Source organism: Bacillus rossius, chromosome 7 (genome assembly GCF_032445375.1).
Source record: "Bacillus rossius redtenbacheri isolate Brsri chromosome 7, Brsri_v3, whole genome shotgun sequence".
NCBI classification, from domain to species: Eukaryota; Metazoa; Arthropoda; class Insecta; order Phasmatodea; family Bacillidae; genus Bacillus; species Bacillus rossius.
The window spans coordinates 52,384,828-52,407,679 of record NC_086335.1 but is presented as its reverse complement, the minus strand read 5'-3'; the positions used below and the strand labels follow the sequence as shown (position 1 = coordinate 52,407,679).

The window sequence follows — 22,852 nt, the reverse complement described above, 5'->3', positions numbered from 1 at the left end:
CGGCAGACAGCACACGCACGCACGGAGCTGCAGAGAAGCTGAGACGCTGTCGCGCACACACCGAGGAGTAAACACATTTACTTATTGATCATATACACATCACGAAAGAGAGAAAAAAACAACACATTAGAATTCATAACTAAACCGTTATAAAACATATAGTAAGTTCGCTCCGTAGCAAAAAAAAATAAGAAATACATATGCCCCCTGGGTAACAATAAATTAACTAACACTGCTCAGCGACCAGATAATCTAACATTATTACTATAAAAAATTTTTTTAGAAAAATAAAGTTTTCTTGTTGATAAAAAAGTTTAAAATACCAGATTCATGGTTTACAATCTTGGTAAGCTAAACATTAGTCACAGACTAGGACACTTCAAAATATATTTTGCTAAAATTTTAAACAAAAACTATGACACCTAGACAGCATTCATGTGTCTTCAACTGAAGAGCCATGCCGGGATAGTAATATTCTGAAAAGTCACCCAAATTCACCCACACTATCATTCGACCCAGATAAAAGTCGTTAATTGTGCAAAAAGAGGGGGATGGGAGGAATAAAATTCAAGATTATTACATAAAACATAGATTTTAACAATTTACCATTTTAAAAACATCTCTTTGTTCCGCCACGTCTCAATAAAACATACTTGGCCCGCGTAAATCTTTCTTAACACGTAAGTTCTTACAACCAAAAGTTTTTAATTTTTTTCTTCTTTTTTTACTTCTACATCTTCATCAGTCACAGTTTTTGGGTCATTAATAATTAACAGCTGTGACTCTATCAAAATCCCTAGTATAACTTTGGCTACTATAGAAAATTGTCAGCATTTCTGTCCATAACACCATTACCCACCATGGATGTATCTTCTCTACAGGAAACACGAATTTACTGAGAGTCTGAGTACATATTTTGAAAGTTGCATTCAAGTCAACGACCAGGGGAAAAAAGTAATGGTTTTATTTTAACTCAACTGACTGTCACTTTAATAGAAAAATAGGTGTGAAACACTTAATTTACAAACATGATGCTTTGACAATTACATACAAAAAATTTTTTATTTTATTTTACATAATTCACAATTAAAAGGAAAATATTATTTAAAAAGAAACTTTTTATTAAAGATGCTCTTGAATTCTAATTACATCATTACAAAAACTTTTGAAGGGCTAGAATTAATGATACAGAAAATTCACTTTTTACAAGTATTTTACTCTTACAAGAAAGATTAAGATGGAAAAAATAAATAACATAATTCAAAAGCTACAACATTCAAGGAAACAGTGAAAATCGACCCACAATTACTTATGAAAAATGAAAAAAAATAATTTTTATTTAAACAATTAATGAGAAACTACCTAGCCAAATGAATTATTTTTAATTTAATTTTCTTCTCTTATATATTTATAATGAGGTAACAGGCAGATTTATTAAAATATTTTTCCAATAAGTTAAAAAATTGTTGGAATTACAAGATGATGACTGTTGAAACATGTCTACCATTTTCAGTTTAATGCTAACATACTACTATTTAGAAAAAAGTATTTTTCTTATGCCAACACATAAACACCCTCCAAAATGTACAGAAGTTAAATATTTTAAATCAAAGAGTAGTCAAGTAATGTACATTTTTAAAAATTGTTTCTTTGCATATATCTGTTCTGAAAACTTCATATACAGTCACAACATTTATTTTATGCATTACCTTCATCCCATTGTTCTCATCATACTTCTAAAAAAAATCTTCCAACAAAGAAACAAACTAGTCTATTCATTTCAGTTATCAGTTTTACAAGTACACTTCTGGTAATTAGAAACAAAATAATTCAGACAGAATTAGGATATTTGTGCTACATTGGGCAGCAGCACTTCATGAACAGTGACCACGAAAAAGAGTTCACACGTCAGATCAACTAATTTTATTATCTTACAGTGTGGAAATCGGTGGCCAGAGTTATCCGATGGTAACAGTTGAAATCTCCTCTTTCGTGCATTTGGACTCACCAACGTACCTCACACGGCAAATAAAAAAGAATGCATAATGTTTAAAAACTCTGATTTGGATTAAGTACTTACTATCGGTAGACAGGCGAACAGATAAAAGATGGAGAGGAACCAACACCACTTCGATCTACGCTGTAGCGGATTCACCGGCCCACGGGGTTTAACAGTCGCACGCTTGTGCACCGAGACGTGAGGGGAGTCGCTCACGACCTGAAGTCGGGCAAGGGCGAGGGCAAGTCTTCTCGCGGCAGGTGGTTGTGGTGGGGGTGGAGATGCCTGACCGCGTCTCCCGACACGACGCAGCGACTCATGCACCGGGTCTTCCAGTAGCAGCTGCAGCGCCAGTGGTCGCCCGAAACCCCCGAGTACATCTTGTAGTACAGGTTGTTGTCCAGCACCAGGTGCACCTTCTTGCCGTGGCTGCTCTGCACGTACCTCGGGCCGCCTGCAACGAGGATGTGAGAGGGAACCTCAGCGAGGTCAACTTGCACCACGTACATCTCCGCCCAACAGATGAAGGCATGCACACACAGTGTCAAATGCAAAATGAAGATAACAGACTGTACAGCATTTCAAAAATAACTAAGAAGCATTGTGCATGCCCAGTTAGTTTTGAAAGCATAATTTTATTGAGAAGTTTCATTGCAATATCTTTGGCTTTTAATGATTTCCCCTTCAAATAATTTTCTAGAAACCTTTTGTTGCATACATGAATAAGATTTTCAATACAGTCAAAAAATTTATTTTGTGAAACACGTAGTATTAACTTATAATTGTAAACAGTTATTAATATTACAAGTTAAATGTTAAAATACTTATGATTTAAAATTTTTTCTAAAACTAATTAATTGGTTCATAGGCCAGACAAACCTATTTTTTGCTCAAATTTAAAAAAAAAAATTTTACACATACCTTTAATGTTAGAGTTAACGAAGAAAAAAGGAATGACTAGATTTTGTTTTGAATGAAAACTAATATGCTTGGCAAGTTTTGATGATTTCTTTCAAGCATTATCACATGTCATAATCTATTGCATTTATAAAAAAGATAATAAATATATTCATAATTTTTACTTAATAAAACTTAAGTTATTACTTTATGTTTACAATGTTATTAAAATATCGAACTAAAATAACATAGTATTATTTTAAGAGTAACACATAACACAGTATGCGGTACAAACCCACACAAGTCACTAACAGTTTACATGTGTCAGAAAGAATATAAATTCTTTTTACAATAAACTGATTTGTATTATAATATTATAATATTTCACTAACTTCAGAAAACACAAACCAAAAAATAATTAACAACACACAAATTTATAAAATTATGAAGCAAGCCTGGAAAGTAGGTAGTACAACTGTTTCTAATATTTAAAATCTAAATTAAGAACTTACAGAACCGAATTTTTATTTTGGAATAAATTTCATGAAAAAACTTGTGTAGGTACTGAGTAGGTGAATGTATGTTTGTGTGTTAGATATGTTAAGAGTCATATTGTATAGATATTATTGATATATCTTTTCATTAAAGAGAATCCTTATTTTGGTTTTACTAGCCACTAACCTGAATTCCTGCAAGGCGTTTACCTTTTTGCCACTACAATAATCTTATTCCAATATGTATATGTCATAGTCAAATACTATTAACAATATTTACCGTATTTCTTTATCCAATTAACCACACAAACATTAAAATACATTTTTAAAATTTGGTGCAACAACAATCATTTCATGCTAATTTGGGCAGTTTTGAATACAAATTCAAATTTACTTGGTATTGTTCCCAAAAAAAACTGAATTTGTGTTATGATTATAATATCAACCAAGGCTATGCCCTTAAGCCCGATATGTCACCCCTTCCTTCGCCTTCTTTCAAAACTCATCCTTTCCACTCTGTTAGCGTGACGAACATTGCATTGAAACAAATAAATCAATAAATACATACATAAATAATTGCAGCAATTTGCGGCTGATGCAACATCATTTAATACTTGTCTTCTTTACACACAATACACACACGGTTCATTTACTACATACACCAGAATGTACACAGATAAAGGACATATCAATTTAACGAAGTTCAGCAAATGAATTTTAATGTCTAAAATCATTATTACAATATAAACAAAAATTATCACAAGAGATAATGTTAATAATTTAATTTAACATGAAAAAAACTTTAATCTTTTTTTATTTATTTCAAGAATTACCAGGTACGCTAAGATATTACAATTTCATAGTTACATTAACAGTCCTATCAAATTGTTTGAAATTTTCATATAATTTTCAATTTTATCAAATTGCACAAACTCCCACATTTTATTTAATTCAGGATAAATAGATCAAAGTTCACTACTATATAGAATCAACAATATTCTTCACATAGAGTTACTTTTACGTTTAAGTCTCTTCAGACACATTCTTAAAATTTTTCCAACTATACAATGTGGATTTTTGAAGAGTCCTTGCACACCAAATATATTTCATGCTGAGTTAATAACTTTAGTTAATGTTGTTGGTACTTAGTATACAATAAATTAAATGTCACATAGGCTCAGAACGCCGGTAGAGAAACAGCCATCCCGTCCTATGAAAATAACTAGCACTACTTTGAACAGTTGACAGTTGACAAGACGTTTCAGCCCTTACACCCTCGCAAGGACCCAGTTAGATTTAGTTCAGTGCATCAGCTGCCTTCACTTGGTGCTGGCTAGTGAAATCGTGAGACCTTTGTCGCGGCCTAGCTGGTGGACACCAACATGTCGAGAAAGTTCTTCCTGTTGAGCTTGTTGTTAAGTACGTTCTGTGGGACGGGCGGGTGGTTGTGATTCCCCGTGGGGGCTCCGGCCAGGCAGGAGCCCACAGTCGCTATGCGCGCGTGGCAGGCCTTCTGGTAGTTGCAGCACCGCCAGAACTTGGCCCAGGCGTTCTCATGGTACGTGTTGTACAAGTAGCCGTTGAAGATGGCCTGTGGCTTGTTCCTCATGCTGGGCACAAACCGGACCACTTCTGGAACAACGCCACAACCACCGCCAATCAGACATTTTGTTTCCTTTCCGGGCATGGAGGCCAACAGGCGCAAATATGTCTGCTGATGAACTTATGGACATACTCATTTATGACTTATATTATAGTATTAATTAAATTATTACACTTAGTAACCAAGGAAAAAATATTTCAATCATTATAACCTGTAACAGTTCAGATGCAGTTCAATGCCTATGATCAGCAACTCACTGTGATGTGCTTGAAAATGTAGTTTACACGACTGTTCATGATGCTCGTGGTCTTAGACTGTGTGCCAGTGGCAAGATGAACTTGCTTCAACACTTCGTACATGTAGACGGCATAGCTTTCCTTCCTCTTGCACTCTTTTTTCTTGTCTTCTTAACGATCATAACGTTAGTGATAACATAGTCAATATTATGATTTATGAAATGTCCTCCTGATTGTAAATGCATAAATGTTAATTTCATTTTAATACATTACGTACTTTAAGCTAACCTTACGGAACTGCCCTAGTCCTGAGGTTTCTCTAATGTTGTTGCCACATGCTACAGAATGGCAGCATCAAATTTGTGTAACTTTTCAAGGTTTTTCTGAGAAGACGAAAAAAGAAGAATTTTTATTTATTTTTTTAATCAAACAGTTGCAATTTCAGCCAAATGTAAACACTAAAATAGAAAATATTCAGCTGTTCTAAGCCAAATTCATAAGAAGTAATATTTTTACTTCATTTAATACAGTTTTCTTTTATGATTCAAATTATTTGTTGATGCCCAAGGGTATTTAGAGAATTTAATAATTATAAAGGGAATTATTTAGCTAATACATTAATTCAGATCAAAATCTGCAACTATAGTGATTGTCTTCCCTGGCCTAAAAAATTTTTCTCTTGACATTTACAAATTTTCTTGATGACATTCAAATTTCAATAATTTTCCAGGTTTTCAATATTTTTTTGACAGCAACTCTGTTTAAACTTAAACTAATGTCAACACATCAAACCACATTCAATAGAAACTACCACATACATAATTTAGAAACAAACAGTAAAAGATATGCACCTGTGATGATTTAGGAATCACCCACGCAATGCATCATGATTGGATCACCAAGTTTATTTTTTATAATTAAGCTCCCAAGAACAATGTAAATCAGTATTAAAAAAAAAAATATATATATATATATATATCTTTTTTTCATGGTTTAAAATGAATATAATCTATAAAACAAAAAAAAATATTACAAAGAAATATGTTACATAGGGGTTATGATACTGTAAAAAAAACTACAGTTGTCATATCAGGAGCTGAATTACTGTCACCATGTTAATACATTGTTAGAAAAAATTCACCATAAAATCAAAGTCACATTAAAGTTAAGATAATTTAAACATCAAAAACATAATTTAAACACTGGAAAACAAATTATTAAATAGTATGTACCAATAATGTTTATTTCAAATTGAATTTGAACTGAACATTATTGGTTCCGTAAAAAAAATATGTATAAATTGCGAATATAATCATAAATTTTATTGGCATCAAAATTATCTACAAATAAACTGTCATAATTTAATTTATACTATAAATAAAGGATCTACACATTATACACATTATACATTTTTCACACACACACTGCATGCTTAGTCATTTCTTCTTACTAAATAATTTTGAAAAAAAAAAATAGCATGTCACACATTGTCACAATTAACAAATTCATGTAAATACATATTCCCTCAGGTCAAATAAATTCAATTTTTGTCTGTAGTATAAACTATAAAAATTCCAACAAACGTAATTGCAGCCTTAAACCAGAGATGATTCTTCACAATAAGTAGAGACCACTGTACTAAATAAGGTTTGTCCCATGTAGCCACGAAGAAAAGTCGGTGAACTTTATAGCATAACCCACACAAGGTGTGTGAATGTGATTAAAGTGAAATAGCTAATAATTTTTCAAATTGCAAATGTTTTGATAGTTTTTATTGTGTGTTACTGTTTCGTTTGTTTTTTATATTATAGTGATAGCCATTTGAAATACATTAAATTTTATAATCCCTGCGACTCTATGACAATAAGGTAGCCTCGAGGAAAGAATAAAGAATTTGAGAACAAATAACAGAAATATTGTAAGATATTACATGTTTTCACTACATACAATACAATAAACTAAGAGGTTTTCAAATACATAAACATAAAATTTACATTAATGTTGATTCCACACAGCCAACAACATAATGGAATAAAAATTGCATATACAATGTTTGATAGGCAGGATGATGGGTCTATGGTTTTCACTGATGAAGTTAGAAATTTTCTGGAGATGGCATGCTGTGACGTGGTTTAAGTCACTTTTTAAACTTCACTATCGCCATATTGTTCCTCTCAAAACATAGCGGACATGGTGCTTGAAAATGCCAGATTAAAAACCGTCACTTTTTTAAAAAAAAAAAGTCACTTAAAACCATTTCCACAGTGCAAACACTATAATACAACCAATGTTTTGGGCATCCAACCAATATTGGCGCGACAATTAACTGAATAAAAAAATGGGTGTTTATAAACAACATTTTTTTCATTTCATTTTAAACACCTATTGAAAACATTGTGTACATTCATTTAAGAAAGATAAAAGCAACAAAGCAAATACATTCTGCTAAAATAACTATGTTCACACACATCTCATTGCTTTGTTCATAGTCAGTCCTCGAAACACACTCGAAACAACAATCAAAATATGGGGTGGGATGTAGGTACAGGATGAGAAACAACACAGATACGGTGCATAAACTATAACTAGAATAATATCAGATTATGGTCTTTATTAGTTAAAGTATCACAAGAAAATAAAAGAATAACCAACTGGTCATTCTACTTTGACTGCACATGCTTAATACTAAATGGTGAGATAAACAAAAAATTTTACAAGGCTACCATATAACATTTCGAACTGAAGATTTTATTACATAAGTTTAGAGCACATAAAATGACCACTATGGGAACACACAAATAATTAGATGTGAAGATTTAGTTAGGTACTCAGAAACTTTTCACATGCAGGACAGATTGAAACAAAGCTGCAAAATAAGTTTGCTAAATATTCATACAGCCACAAAGCCACTACAAGATGGCAGAACAGCAGATCACATCACAACTAACTAGAAAATGAAGAAAATGTTTATGTGTAAGAGATCCATTCTAGGATATTTCTGGAACATTATAAAATTACAGAAATATGTTGATCACATGCTTCAAGGTGAACTACGCAAAAGAGTTACACTTCATATAATGACAAAAATATTGATGTTTTCTCTGTGCGTACACTACTATTTTGTATCAACGTTCTGTGAGATATGATTGTATTAAAAAACTGTAAACAAAAAAGTGTTATACTAATAATGTAGATGTGTGGACAATAACCTAACATGAAAAGGATATATATGTGGGTGTTTTGAAATGAAATAAAATTTAGATTTATTATTTGGTAAGATAAAATCAATTGTGGCTGATGGCTATTAATATCATTTATACGTAAGTAGCACCACGAACACATACATATACAGTTACTAAAATTACTATCTTAATATACCTTGTTAAACTTGCAGGGGAATCATGAATTAATTGAATTTAGAAGGTTGATCTGAAATGATTACAAATAAAAAACAATATTTAAGAGTGAGCTTCAGGTTAAGATAAGATTTGATGAGTTACTAGCTGCCCGACCCGGCTTCGCACGGCTATACTAATGGAAAAAAATTAAGCCACATATCCCATTTACAGTAATGGTAAATAAAAAAAATTCAGTGAAAATTTATTACAATGCTGTATAATGTACCGGAGAGAAATGAATAGCACCGATGGTTTCCTGACTCGTGCACGCAACGTACAACTGATGTACCCGTACTTCGCTACGGCAGTCTACAGGCAGATCACTCTTGCATCGCTCATTATACATGCCCCTCCTTGTGGGTACGCCACTGCCGCGCGATGCCCGTTGCCATGGAGACGCAGAAAATATGAACAATGCAAAATCCTGTTCTCATGCAGACAAAGTACTCACTGTTGCCTGGTTTTAATCACCCATGGGATCTATTTTATATTTCGAAAAATGTCATCCTGCGTAACATAAGGAACATTACTGTGAAGTTTCAAGTCTGTAAAATATATATACTTGAAAAAAAGGGTAATTTTTGATAGTTAAAGTACCCGCAAAATTTCAATGGTGATGAGGACTGCACTAACAATGAAATAGTCGTTGCCATAGAGACAACTGAAGCATCAACAAAGCAACAGCCGTTGCCATGGTGATTTCCAACCAAAAACTGGAAATTTTGATATATTACGCCCCTGAAACTCCCTTGGGATCGGATTTCCGCAGAATCCGTTCTAAGTGAGCGTCTCCATCCCAAAATGAGTAACTATGCTAAATTTCAAGTCAATCGGGTGTATAGTTTTAGAGATCTCATGATGAGTGAGTCAGTGAGTGGTATTTCACTTATATATACACACACACACACACACACAAACACACAGGCACACACACACAGACACACACACAGACACACACACAGACACACACAGACACACACATACATACATACATACATACATACATACATACATACATACATACATACATACATACATACAATTCCTTGTCAGAATTGTAACGGGAGAGGAAAATTATTGATGGTCCGAAAAATGAAAATTAACTAAAAATAATAAAAATAATTCTAGTAAAAGAAAAAAGAAACAAATTAAACACAGAGAGAGGAAAAAAAACAATAGTTTAGGTTTGCGATTTAAAGTGATAAAAAGTATTTAAATACTAATTGAACTCTTATGAGGGTACTGATTGCTTCGTTGTTAATATCACACGGGTGTTTTTTACTTGTATGGGAAAATTAAGAATGATAAGGCATCCAGTGTGTGGCAACAATGTTAATAGGCAATAGGAAATAAACTTCTAGCACCTGCGGCATTGTCAACACACACTTCGTACGTGTACTGCATGTTGTATCTAACCCCCTCCAACGCATTTGATTCTAAATTGGACTTTTAGTAAGGATCCCTAATGTTATTGATAATATAATATAGCCTATAGCCTTCCTCGATAAATGTACTATCCAACACTGAAAGAATTTTTCAAATCGGACTAGTGGTTCCTGAGATTAGCGCGTTCAAACAAACAAACAAACAAACAAACAAACAAACTCTTCAGCTTTATAATATTAGTATAGATTAACAATTCTTACACAACCCAGCCATTTGACGTAATGCCCTAGTGTGAGGGTACTGATATCAGTTTCTACAAATCGTTATACCATCAGTTGTCATGTTGCTAGTTGTTCTCGAATCCTAGACCCTAGCATCGCGAGCTTGTTGAGTTAGGTAGCGATCATGACCAGTGCGGAACCTATTCAGATATGCTCTCACTGTGTCATCAATGTTTCTTACTGATGTCTATTTACTGGAGGTTGAAGTGCAGGTGACAGAGACTCGCTCGCTCACAGCCCCTGCTGCCACCCGGCCATCCTGCGCTCCGCTATCCTGTCCCGGTGCGACAGGTGGTTGTGGTCGCCACAGGTGACGTTGAGGCTGGCGCCCGCGGTGACGGCCCGCGCCCGGCACTTGCGGGTGAAGTTGTCGACGCACTTCCAGTAGGCGCGGCCGCCCGCCCGGTACGACATGTGGTACAGGAAGTCTCCGTGGACCAGCAGGAGGCCTCCCCGGCCGCTGGGGAGGAACTCCGCCGCACCTGCGGCAGGCCACGTCACCAGTCACCTCCATGACCGTCGTGGGAACACTCACGACGCCCTCTCCCTCACAGAGGCCCTGTCGCTCGGGAATCCCAGATCGACAAGCAAATCCCCAGCTCTACTTTGGCTACAGTGAGTGAGTCTCTCACCATTCCAGTCAAAATACTAAATATAACCATTACTTGAACCACAATGTTTGTCAGCATTATATAAATATTTAACGTAACTTTACAAGCATAAGTTAAAATTATTCTATCGTAACACTTACTGTATTAATCTCGTAATGAAGTATCTCAATGCAAGTTGCACAGAGTAGTACTACATTGGTACTTGTAGGATCACTCGCAAAATTCTTCAAGTCGCTTCACTCACTTTTAATGCATGTTGTAGCAAGATTGGCAGCATGCCCCAGACAGAACAGGGGATGACAAATAATATTGCCAATACAATGCTCAGAATCTGGTTCAATTACTTTCATTATTTGACTTGTCTAAGGATGAATATTTTCCAACAATGTTTTTGGTTGCTTAAAGTATCAAATTCCACATTCACATTTAATCCTGTTATTATTTATATGTTGTCAGAACTTTGAATACATGTATATGTAAGGTATTTTTATGCCAGAATGATGAATATTACACTTTCACTTGAATTTTTCACAGTATAAGAAAAAATACATGGCTGAAAATGCATTAGTAATAACTAGGGAGAAGACTAAACAGTGAATTGCGATAAAACCGAAATAACACCGAAAATCATGTCAAAACAGAGCATTAACATTGAAATGTTTTTTTAATACACCATTTAGCACTAAAATGCAATTTAATACACCATATAGCTCCAAAATGCAAGTTATATCATTGAATTAAGTAGCATTTAACCAAAACTTAATTAATATAATCAGAAATGTTATCTTTTAATGTTTGAAATTCAAGGAATGTAATTTCTGGACAAAAAATTATACCAAAGTGCAGGGACAGGAAAAAAAAATTATTTTATTGTGCACTTCTTAGTGAATCAATTAAAACCACAAAGGCCTACTGATTTATTTTTATTATTATGAATGCATCTCTTTTAGACCAATTTATTACAAATTATTTTATTGTAAAAATGCAGCATATAAATTTTATCACTATTTTTGTGAAGTAAATATCACAAAACAGCTTTCATAAAAACAAAAACAGTAACACTGAAATCTTCTGTTTTAGAAATGAAATCACACTAAAAATAAAATCATAAAATATATTTCTAGTTATAACATTTTAAACATATGGAAAATTCAAATACACAATTCATAAATAATAAAACTCATTCTTTAAACAAAAAAGATAATGGCAACAAACAGAATGCTTGTTTAGCTGGAAAAACTAAAACTTAACCACATGGTTAGGCATTAGTCCCTAGGGATGCACACCAGACCTGGCAATTAGTATAGTGAAGAACATGAAGTCCTAAGGCTAAACATTCAGATACACAGATAGAGTGATATTTTTATACTTTAAGTACATACTAGAATTTTGATTACATTAAAAATTTAGAGACTTTATTGTTTTGTTTTATAAATCTATATTATATCATAAATACCAAGATTACTTCTTGCTTATATTGAAAACTTATACAAATACACATATCTGCCTAAGTAACACAACCATTATCTATCACATTCATTTAAATAAGCTACTAAGAAAAGTCTTTTGTCAAAAAACATTATTCAATATTTTTAATACTGAGATTATTGACACTCAATCTCACTGACAAGTACAGTTATAATTTGATTAGCTACTTTACACACATATACTGACACTAAAATACATTATATATAAAAACATTGCTATATATTAGTAAACACGTAAAAAAATGTTAATGCTATAATGAAAAACATTCCAAATAAGTAGCTTATATATATAAAATCACAAATAGCTGATAACTGCAACTTTACATGCTGTTTACAGCAGAAAGTTTCCTTAAGATATAAGAAAATAACTAAATAAAAATTGTGGAAGTGATTTAGTAACTTTATCTTCCAAATTTTTCTTTTAAAAAATAATAGTACCAATAGACTGTATGTAAAATTTGATGTTTCACTGCATAAAAATTACCATATTGATCCAAAAATAACCTGATATTACACCAAAATTAAGCTATATAGTACTTTCTGGAAATAACAATACAAAATTTTTCTAAACTGTTGGTATGCATGACAAAAATTAACATTATATAAATTTAAAAAATGGGTGTTTGTACTTATGTACGCATGTTAAAAAGTTATACTTTCATAGCATAATAAAAAACTAACTTTAATTTTGCATGCAAATAATTAAGAGAAATAAAATAATAAAAGGTCCCCTGGTGGGAGGATAATGATCTGACCACTTATTCACCTCACACTTTTTTTTTAAAATAAACTTAAAACAACACAACTCACAGGAACTGTAAATTAAATAAGAAACTTTGCTTATCATGAAAATTATCTAAAAATACATTGCTTACTAAATATTTTTATTTTGCTTGATTCAATATTTTATACTTTCTAAGAAAAATAATATTTATTTATACTTTTATTTGAAGGGTGCAATTATAGAACAGCAACAAGTTTTAAGATTGACAAAATCAACAAAAAAAAAAAGGTATTCAGACCAATACAGTTGGTATGGAAAAAAAAGTATTGCAAAGATGATACAAATGTGTGATGACAATTTAAAATACATATGGTGTTTAAAATCATATGGTGATTTCATTTGGTCATTTCAACACCTTATGTATATGTAAAAATACTAACATGAACAGCTGCATGTAGCACAAATACACATTTTAAAAAAAGGCAATGACAACCTTAAATGCAGAAACTACAAAAAAAACCAAACCAAAACCAATTTGTTGAATAGGATAAAGGATTAGTAAATGTTAACATGCAAGTGTATGGACTGTACCAAAGGTTCTCTGAGATTCAATTTGAGAAGCCCAAAAAGCCACCTACAATGCAGCCATTGAGGTATTCATAATCACCTTAAATTTCACTTACAAATGCACTACACATAAATTCCAAGTACATCAATTAAAGATGTATGCCAAGCGGTGATATCACAGTTGGTGATGCACAAGTTGCTAACGGTGCTGTCCACTTAAGCAACTGATAGGAGCAAAAATAGGATTCTTGTAAGTGGTAACTACTATTCACAAGGGAAACTCAGCCGTGCACTAGGGTAGGGTTTCACATGTTAACTGTTGTTTGGCACAATTCTGCCATTTTTTTTACAATATCGTTTTCAAACAAAAACCGAACTGCACAATAACAAAGAGAAGCACACTGCTGCAAAAGAAAAAGGGATGAAAAAATTACCCTAGGTGTTTCTAGTATATAAATGTTTAAAATTTACAAAAAAAAACCTACAAAAACTTTTTCATATTTTTTTTTCTTTCTTTTCTAGCAGTGTTGCAATGTTCAGTGGAGTTTTTGTTTTGAAAAATGGTTGAAACAGAACCACAAACATGTAAAATACAATTCGGGCACAAAGGCCGGTCACTCAAGTAGGCAGGCACCCAAAGAAGTGTTCTGCTCGAGATGGTTCGGAACCCTAATCACTGGGCTCGGGCCTCTGCGAGGCGGCCAAGCAGCTGAGGTAGGTAGTCTGCGACCCTCCTCTGCCGTATCTTGGCGGCGTGGGAGCAGTGGTTGTGCGTCGCCACCCGCACTTCCATCGAGCCGCCCTGCGTGATGATGCGGGCGGGGCACTTGAGCCGGGGGATGTCGGCGCAGCGCCAGTAGGTGCGGCCGCCCACCGTGCGGGCGGCCGTGAACAGGTAGTCGCGGTGCACTAGCTGTGGCTTCCCCCGGGTGCTGCTCACGAAGCAGAGGCCTCCCTCGCCGCCTGCAACAGCAAGCTTCTTCAACAGACGTCACCCCAACTATACCAACTTCACGCCAATTTTTAACTGAAATTCATAAACCATTGAATATTTACCATAAATAAAATACCATTTATAAAAAAATGAAAAATATCAGAATTTATAAGAATATTTAATTAGGGGTGTGCAAATCCTTGGAAAATATAAGATGGTTTAAAAACATTTTTTTTTTACTTCTGGAAGATTAAAAAAAAACTTTGAAGGTTCCAAAAAAATTTTTTAACGCATAACACACTAAAGGCCCAATTTAACACAATTGTTCAGGGATGTAACTAACCCGCATCATATGCTATCTGTGTTTTATGGAGAAGAGAACCAGATAGTAAACTGATAAAGCTTAAAACTTAACCATAAAAAAAAATTCACTCGTCTGTAAGACGGCATGCCACGCGGGTGTTTTAAGGCCCCCTGAATCAAAATTGTTGGGAAACTAAAGCATTTACGAGATTTATTTATAGCATCACGTTTAGTCAAATCATTTCATTTTCTCTTGCGTACATCCAACAGTTGAGAGAGCGAAAACATGGTAAAAGCAAACTCATTTCGAAGCAGTGACCACCCAGTGATTAGCTTGTTGAAAATGTGGTGAAGAGAATAAAACTAGTGTAGATCTGGGTTTAAAACATCTGGCTCAAGCATACAGCTTTTGGAATTGGCTAACTTAACATGCAATGACATATTTTCCTGGTGCAACACTCTCTCCTCTCCCCCCTTTCACAGTGACTGCACTGTTAGATGTTTATTTCACTGCTGCAGTAATGTAATTTTCTTGCACACCTGACCAAAATTAAATGGCCACCTCAGTTCCACAGACAAAAAAAAATTAGGCCCTTTTACACCAAGAGGAATGCATTAGATTGAAAAAGAAAGGAAAATGCTAGCTTTTACCATTTTCTATTTTCCTACACTTTAGTTGAACCCAAAAATTAAACCTATAAATGTGCAATAACCCTAGCATTATTTACTTGAATTATTACCTCCTTAGTTTTTATTTAATCACCTCCAGAATAAGTTTTACCTCACTGCGAACCCGACAATAGGAACACATGAAAATTAATAGCAGCCAACTGTTTATCTTGGCTATGTGAACAACTTTTCTTCCCAACCAAAGACATAGCATTTTTTCCATCTCTTTTTTCTTAACCAGATGTTTCTTATAAAAATAAATAAAAAAAAAGTCATATTAACTAAGAATACTTGACTATGATTATTTTGCAAATGTCACTTAAGTTTGCTAAAATTAATCTGCAATTGCTTGATATATGAATAGAAGGGTAAGATTGTACCAAGTACACATTAACTGTTAATTTTGTGAAGTTTATTTAAGTGGTAAATATATAAAACCAGAGATATCAAAATTCTGTGTACCAAATTTTAAGATTTAATGTTTATTTCATGTTATACATTTTTTAGAATTTGTCAACCAACTTTTTGACGCCTTTTGAAAAGATTTTTTGCTGTAGGCAATAACTGTAATGTGTGCTCTTCTTAAAATCTAGCTACATATTTTGTTTTTAACAGATACATCTATTACGAACGCAATTTTTTTTTTTCAATTTCTGCATTTCATTTTTAAGCAATAGCAGTCAGTTAACACACTAAATGTTGTCACCAGTTTTATGTCAACTTTATCCATAGGTTGGCAACCCGAAATAAGCACGTTTCATTATTTTCTTTTAATTAAAATGTTCTTGTAATTATTAATTTATTTCTATTAAAATGAATAGTCACGTTAATTTATTTTTGTAGTTTCAAATAACATAACTTTTTAAATTTCTGGTTTTCAATTGTGCTCGCTCCATATCACTCTCTTCTTCAGTTGTTTTTGGAACAAGCCCGAACTTCTCTGAAAACGGAGCATGAAACAAAAGAGCGGCGGGACTTGTGATTTCGTCGGCAACAAGAGCAGTGGGCCGAGCATCCTGCGTCCGGCGAGGACAGAGTGAAACTACAACCACGAGTTTCCCTGCATACCACTGGACTTCAGCGTCGCCGAATAAAGTAAGGTGCTTTTGAACTGGGCAGCAACGTACATTAGTACTGAACAGAATGGTACCTAATTCTTGCAATGAACTGATAAAAATTTAAATGGCAATTTAACATAATATTGTGACAGACGTATATTAAATTAATTTTGTTGGCTGCTGATGAATTTTATACAATATCGTGGGGAAAGAGGAACTGTTAATGCTCAGTGAGTTCTGCCTTTCTTCTAAGACTTTGCCTGCGAAAATGATGTATTCGTGGACGCTGTAATCAAGCCTAAGAATATACATAACTTTCAGGAACTGCTTGTGGTTTAATTAACTGAATTTGCATTGAATAGTTATTTGCGCAAGCATGTAAGTAAATGGACATGAACGTTCACGATAATTATTAATGGCCATAAGAACACTTTTAGGAGCATTGTGGATTAAGTTGCAAAGGCCAACACTTTGTGACTGTCATAATCGAAATGAAAGTTGTAATTAAAAGTAATAAATTTCAGAAAATACGATTAAATCCCATTCGATACTCTTCAATATAAATGAGGACTTGCCTACTGAAAATTTGTTGGGTAAATTGTGTAATCACACATGGCATGCTAAGGGAGGAGTGACTCATACTTCTCGGAACTAAGTGTAGGTAGGTTGTTTCGGGCAGCGGAGTAAATGATCCTCTTGGTAGTGTGCGTATGGGGAATTTATTAATGAGGTTAGAGGTCGTCGCGACAAAGTTCAACATATTTCTTCATCTGTGTTTGGTATGCTGGATGTCACTCAAAGTTGAATTTTTTTGAATTATCTTAAAGAAGCAAAACATTTTAAATTATCTTTGACTTTGTTTTCTGAAATGACTTAGGTCTGGCTTCAACTTAGATTCACATAGAACCAATTGTATTTGCACAGACCTATAGTTAATTTAAATGTTTTGCCAATACTCTCATGTACAGTGTCTGGATGACATGCACAGAAGCTGTGACACCTTTTAATATTTATAGTTCATAATTGCATTTACAGATGGATTTGCAATAACATAAAAAGTCACCTGCAGCAAAAAGAAAATAGTATTTTCCGCATGGAAAATAAATTTCAAATTATTCAGTATTAATTAATAAATATCTTGTCACTTTCCGATAAACAAAGTCTTGATCCATCAAATGAAAATGTCCAATAAAAAAATTTAGTATGCTGTAATCCTGAAATGGTACAGATGTAACTCAAAAAATTAATATCACAAAATACGTTACTTAAAAGCAAAGGTCAGGGGAAGAATATAATCCCAGGCCAACCACATTTCTTAGATTCCACAGATGGTTACATATAAGGCCTATTCTACAATGACACATGTATGGAGACAGATCACGTAAGAAGAGATGGATTCTCTGGAACATTTCACTATCTGTCAGCAGCTTCGACATTGCAAGGAAACATTACAAATGGCAACTAATGAGATTATATTTAACGGTTATGAAACATTTATTAAATTTTACAAATTTGACCTCAGATATAAAATGGTCAGAATTTACTTATATAAAATAAACAAAAAATTAATCATATAAAACTACTCATTCTAGTATTTGGAACAATTTATAACATATATATAAAATACACAAACATGGCTACCACCACTGGCAAATGCTCAGCGTCTATTGGTCGCATGGAGACACGTAAAAGGAAGAGCTCAGCATTACCGAGCTAATCCGTATGTGTCAGCGTCACCATGTATGCCATTGTAATACTCCGTTCCGTGGGATCCATCGCTGTTTACGTGCTTCTGTGTTATTGTAGAATGAACCTAATCTATGAAAAGTTAACTTAATCCTCACACAAGCCTGTTCAGAATCCTACTCATCACATATTTCTGAACTTGAATAACTGTGTTTCACACTCAAATAGTGACTTTAAAATATAAATTTAATCCTTGATTTCTATTTCCAAAGATTCTTCCAAAAATTTCTTGGATAAAATTTGGTAATCAGTTAAAAATATTCTTCTTTTTTTTAATCTTTTTCTGATTATCTGATCAAATGTTACTCTTAATTCATAAAATTGTTCAACATAGCTACTGGATTAGGTGAATTTTACGTCACTACGACATTTTTTGACACTTTCTCTCCCAAAGTAACTTAGGTAACGGCCTGTCAATGGTTAAAGCTTTGTTTCACTCCTAAAAACATAATTTAATTTAATTGTAATTACTCTCAATTAAGGGATAGTCCCATAAATGTATTCCGATAGATCTCTAGCATGTATAGTAAAGTCACAAATTTTGTCACAGACGTTACCTAAACGTAACTTTGGAGTGTTAAAGGTCATGCAAGTGACAATAATTATGAACACTTACATGATTTTTTTTCTACTGTAATAAGATTAACACTTAATATATATCTTTTGAGAAAATTTGAAATGAAATGTAAAAAGCAAACGGTAAAGTCGTCATATTATAGTAAGGACAAGAAAACGATGTAACCAACATTGCATGTGTGACAGAGATTAAAACATCACATTTAAAGGAGCACTCCCAGTCTTGATCAATACTTCCATACAAAATGCTTAAGGCGATTGGTGCACGGTAAAAAATGGTCACAGGCCCGAAAACAATGAATTTTGTATCATATGACCACTAAAGAGTCTAGATGCCTATGTGGGTGACCATTACTATGTAGGGAGGTCAAGAGCTTAGTTCCAGCTCGTCAGTGGCGAGATGGCCTTCATACGGGAAGGGTGTCGCTGGTGGTCGCTCTGCGGCCTGCCATCTAGCGAGAACTAACAAAACCTCGAAGGTTGTATCTCGCTCTCCCTCTAACACACAGCCGATAAGGTTCTATCGTGCCCGGAGGAGGGGAAGGTTTATCAGGTTTCTCTTTCACTCATTCTTCGCCATGGGGAGGTGGAATGGATTATTTTTTGTCCGCAACTGCGCAGACGTCATGTGGCCACTCCCGCACTCTTCTCACTCAACTCGCTCATTCTCTCACACTATTTCAATAAATCTTTTCAAATCTTCAACATCAATACTTTAAACCATTGCGCTTCCTACGGATTAATTATATTGCATGCAAGTGCCCGAATTCAGCTGCAAAAAAATAAAACGCGTAGTCAATTTTTTTCTTCAAAAACCTTCCCAAACACTGTGTGTTAAAAAACATTCTGAAAGCCCATTTTTCTAGATAAATGGAAATTCTAAATCACCTACGCCACAAGGAAACATTGTGCTTTAATATTATGTAAAGAAAACACCTCTTAGTTTTATAGTTATGTAAAGGTGGTGTGATATGTTTTAGATGTCGCACCATCTTATCATCCATGTAGAAGAGTTACCCGAAAAGCTAACAAGACTATTGCCATGGAAATGGAAATATGTTTAAGGAAATATTTTTAAGACTATTGCCATGGAAATGGAAATATGTTTAAGGAAATATTTTTCAAATGTTTGTAAACAGTAAACAACATATAAAAAATCTTATAACTGTAAAATTAAAATACAAACAACCCTATAGCAAATTTAATTTCAATATGAAAAAGTCTACAATAATGTTTACAAGAAACGAAATTGCAATAGCAATACAAAAATATCGCAAATTTTGTTACATTGTTAATATATATATTATTTTTAATAAAGGCAATAAAAATGACATACTGAATATTTGGAATACAATAAATACCTTAAGCCCTACATAATTGCTGCGATATTCACAATAAATGCTTTTCTTAAATATAGTAATTAAAAAAAATCGTCAATAAATTATGAACATACATATTATGGTGAAGGAAAGTGGACACTATCACACTGAAAAATCTTAGAGGATAGTTTTCCTCATCTTATTTCTTTCTTTGCGTTTTTGGTTTTGTTCGTTAAAATATTTCATGTTCAAATACTTGATACGCATATACGTTCTTGTCCTGACAAAACAGTATATAACTTCTTCTGGATATTTATTTTCAGTAGTTCCGCAAATAATTTTAGTCAGTGATTCAAAAATCCGCTCTTTTTTGCACAAATTGTTGCCATGAATATTATCAAAACACATTTCAGCGATCTTTATTAATTCAAAAAATTCATTAGTGGGACATTTTAAGTTACCCTTTGAGTGTACATGTATCCAGCTATCGTCCTCCGAATTGAAATCCGTAGTGCCAAGGTCAGGATATTTATTTCTGAAACGGTGAGCTATATATCCAGAAACATATTTCAGCCCTTCAAGAGAAATTTCGTCACTTGAAAGGGGCCTGGCCTCTAAATCTAAGTCTATTTCTTCCATGTCAGCAAGATCTATTTCATTTAAAGGTGATTTCTCTTGAAATGTCTTTGTAAAATACATTTCCTTGCACAAAAGTAGTTCTGTAATTTCATTCTGATAAGCACTGTCCTGTTCCATTTCATTTGACGAAAAATCACTTACCAAACACATTTCGTCTGTCTTCTCATCCGTGTTTTTCTGTTCAGCAAAAACTGCTGCAGAATGTTTTCACAATATGTAGTTTATAATTCTGTATTTAAAGTAAATGGGCGACAGATGCGTATTTTATTACATGCTTTATATTAGCTTCACCTGTATGTTTGTTTGTCTGTCCGTCTGTAACTCTTTCGACTAAGAGTGAGTGGCTCATGACTGTAAAATGTCCACCATTTCATTACGTTCGTTAGCCGAGTGGTCTAAGGCGCGCGACTTCTGAGACGTCAGCTTTCGGATTCAGCGATCGTGGGTTCTACTCCCGGCCACGCTGGAAAAAAAAAATGTTTTTTTTTTCTGGTAAATTCTAAGATTATATCCATACATCTAACTGTAAATGATTCGGAGAGACTTTACCATTTCTTTGTGACGTTGCAACTCCAAATAGTTATCTCAGATGGTAATAGGTAGTGTCGGTAACTCATTTCCCTATGATAATTATACATAAATATAGTTTAAAAAACTAAAAAAACATGCTTTTAAAGAATATCAAACTAAAAAGTTAAAAATAAATATAGTTTAAAAAACTAAAGAAACATGCTTTTAAAGATTATCAAACTAAAAAGTTAAAAATAATTTTAAAATTTAATTTATGACAATAGTATATAAGCAATACTAGTATAAATGAGAAAAAAGCATGGGGTGCTTAATATACAAAAAATATGGCACAAAGTGCCTCAAGCTTTTTTTCTCATTTATACTAGTATTGCTTATATACTATTGTCATAAATTAAATTTTAAAATTATTTTTAACTTTTTAGTTTAATAATCTTTAAAAGCATGTTTCTTTAGTTTTTTAAACTATATTTATTGATGTTCCATACCTCTAATATACGGACAGAGAAAAAACCACTCTAACACATCTTAGTTCAGTTTAACTGTTAACAAATATTTAGGTTAACAGGTCCTATACATATTTCTGAATGTTTTACTGACTGAGTTATACTGGACATTAATTAAATTGATCGCTGATATTTATACTTTTAAACGAAATTTTGAATTTATCATTTTATGTAAACTCTAATGCCTTAAAAAGTGTAACGCAACACTACACACAGGTAGTGATGTCTAGTGCACTGCCCTATGCACATTAGTTAACAAAAAAATAAAATGAAATATTAATTACTGATAAATAATACCTTGATGTCGTGATACAAGTAACACATGCTTATCTGATATTTATCTCAATTAGAATACAAAATAGGAAGATAAAATAACTAACTGATTTTAAGACTGATTTATTACTTACACAGTACAGTGCATTTTGAAGACAAATGGGTCTTAAGAAGCGAAAATCGTACTCGATTAAAGGATGGTATGGTGTTCGGTATATTAAGGTTTCCCTCAAAGTAATGGTTTCAGAATGCTTTTAAGATATTAGTTACATCCCAACATAAGTTTAAAACATTTCTCTTAAGAGTGTGCTTCGTAGCATTAAAAAATGTGCCTTAATTATTTTGCAAATTTATCATTGTTATCGTGACGATGTCAGGGGTTTTCGTAATTTTTTTTTTAGAAATATAGTACAGTATTAGCAACTACGTTAAGAACTGTTATTTTATTCACACAGAGAAAAGAAATACAAAATGCTAAAATTTGGCGTTTGTCTTTTTATATACTATATAGGTTTGTTATTATATGTGTGTTGTAACATGTATAAAAATGTTAAATATATTCAACAATATTTGGTAATTATATACAGTAAACTCCCGGTATACCGCGCCCCGATAGAT

At 33.3% G+C, this 22,852-nt stretch overlaps 1 protein-coding gene across 37 annotated transcripts in view; it reads right to left on the bottom strand.

Annotated features, from left to right (window-relative positions):
* The window catches only part of LOC134534020 (protein abrupt-like), a 354,312-nt gene that overhangs the window by 213,971 nt on the left and 117,489 nt on the right, over nucleotides 1-22,852 (bottom strand). Inside the window, exon 6 of one of the 37 annotated variants that reach the window (XM_063371932.1) lies at nucleotides 1,101-2,453. The exons of 34 other annotated variants lie outside the window; for them this stretch is intronic. In XM_063371932.1, coding sequence (XP_063228002.1) covers nucleotides 2,212-2,453 — 242 coding nt within the window. In that variant the 3' untranslated portion in view covers nucleotides 1,101-2,211. Of the gene's footprint in view, nucleotides 1-1,100; nucleotides 2,454-10,238; nucleotides 10,777-14,182; nucleotides 14,647-22,852 lie in introns of those variants that run through there. 2 more of the 37 variants (XM_063371928.1, XM_063371912.1) reach the window with 2 other exon arrangements.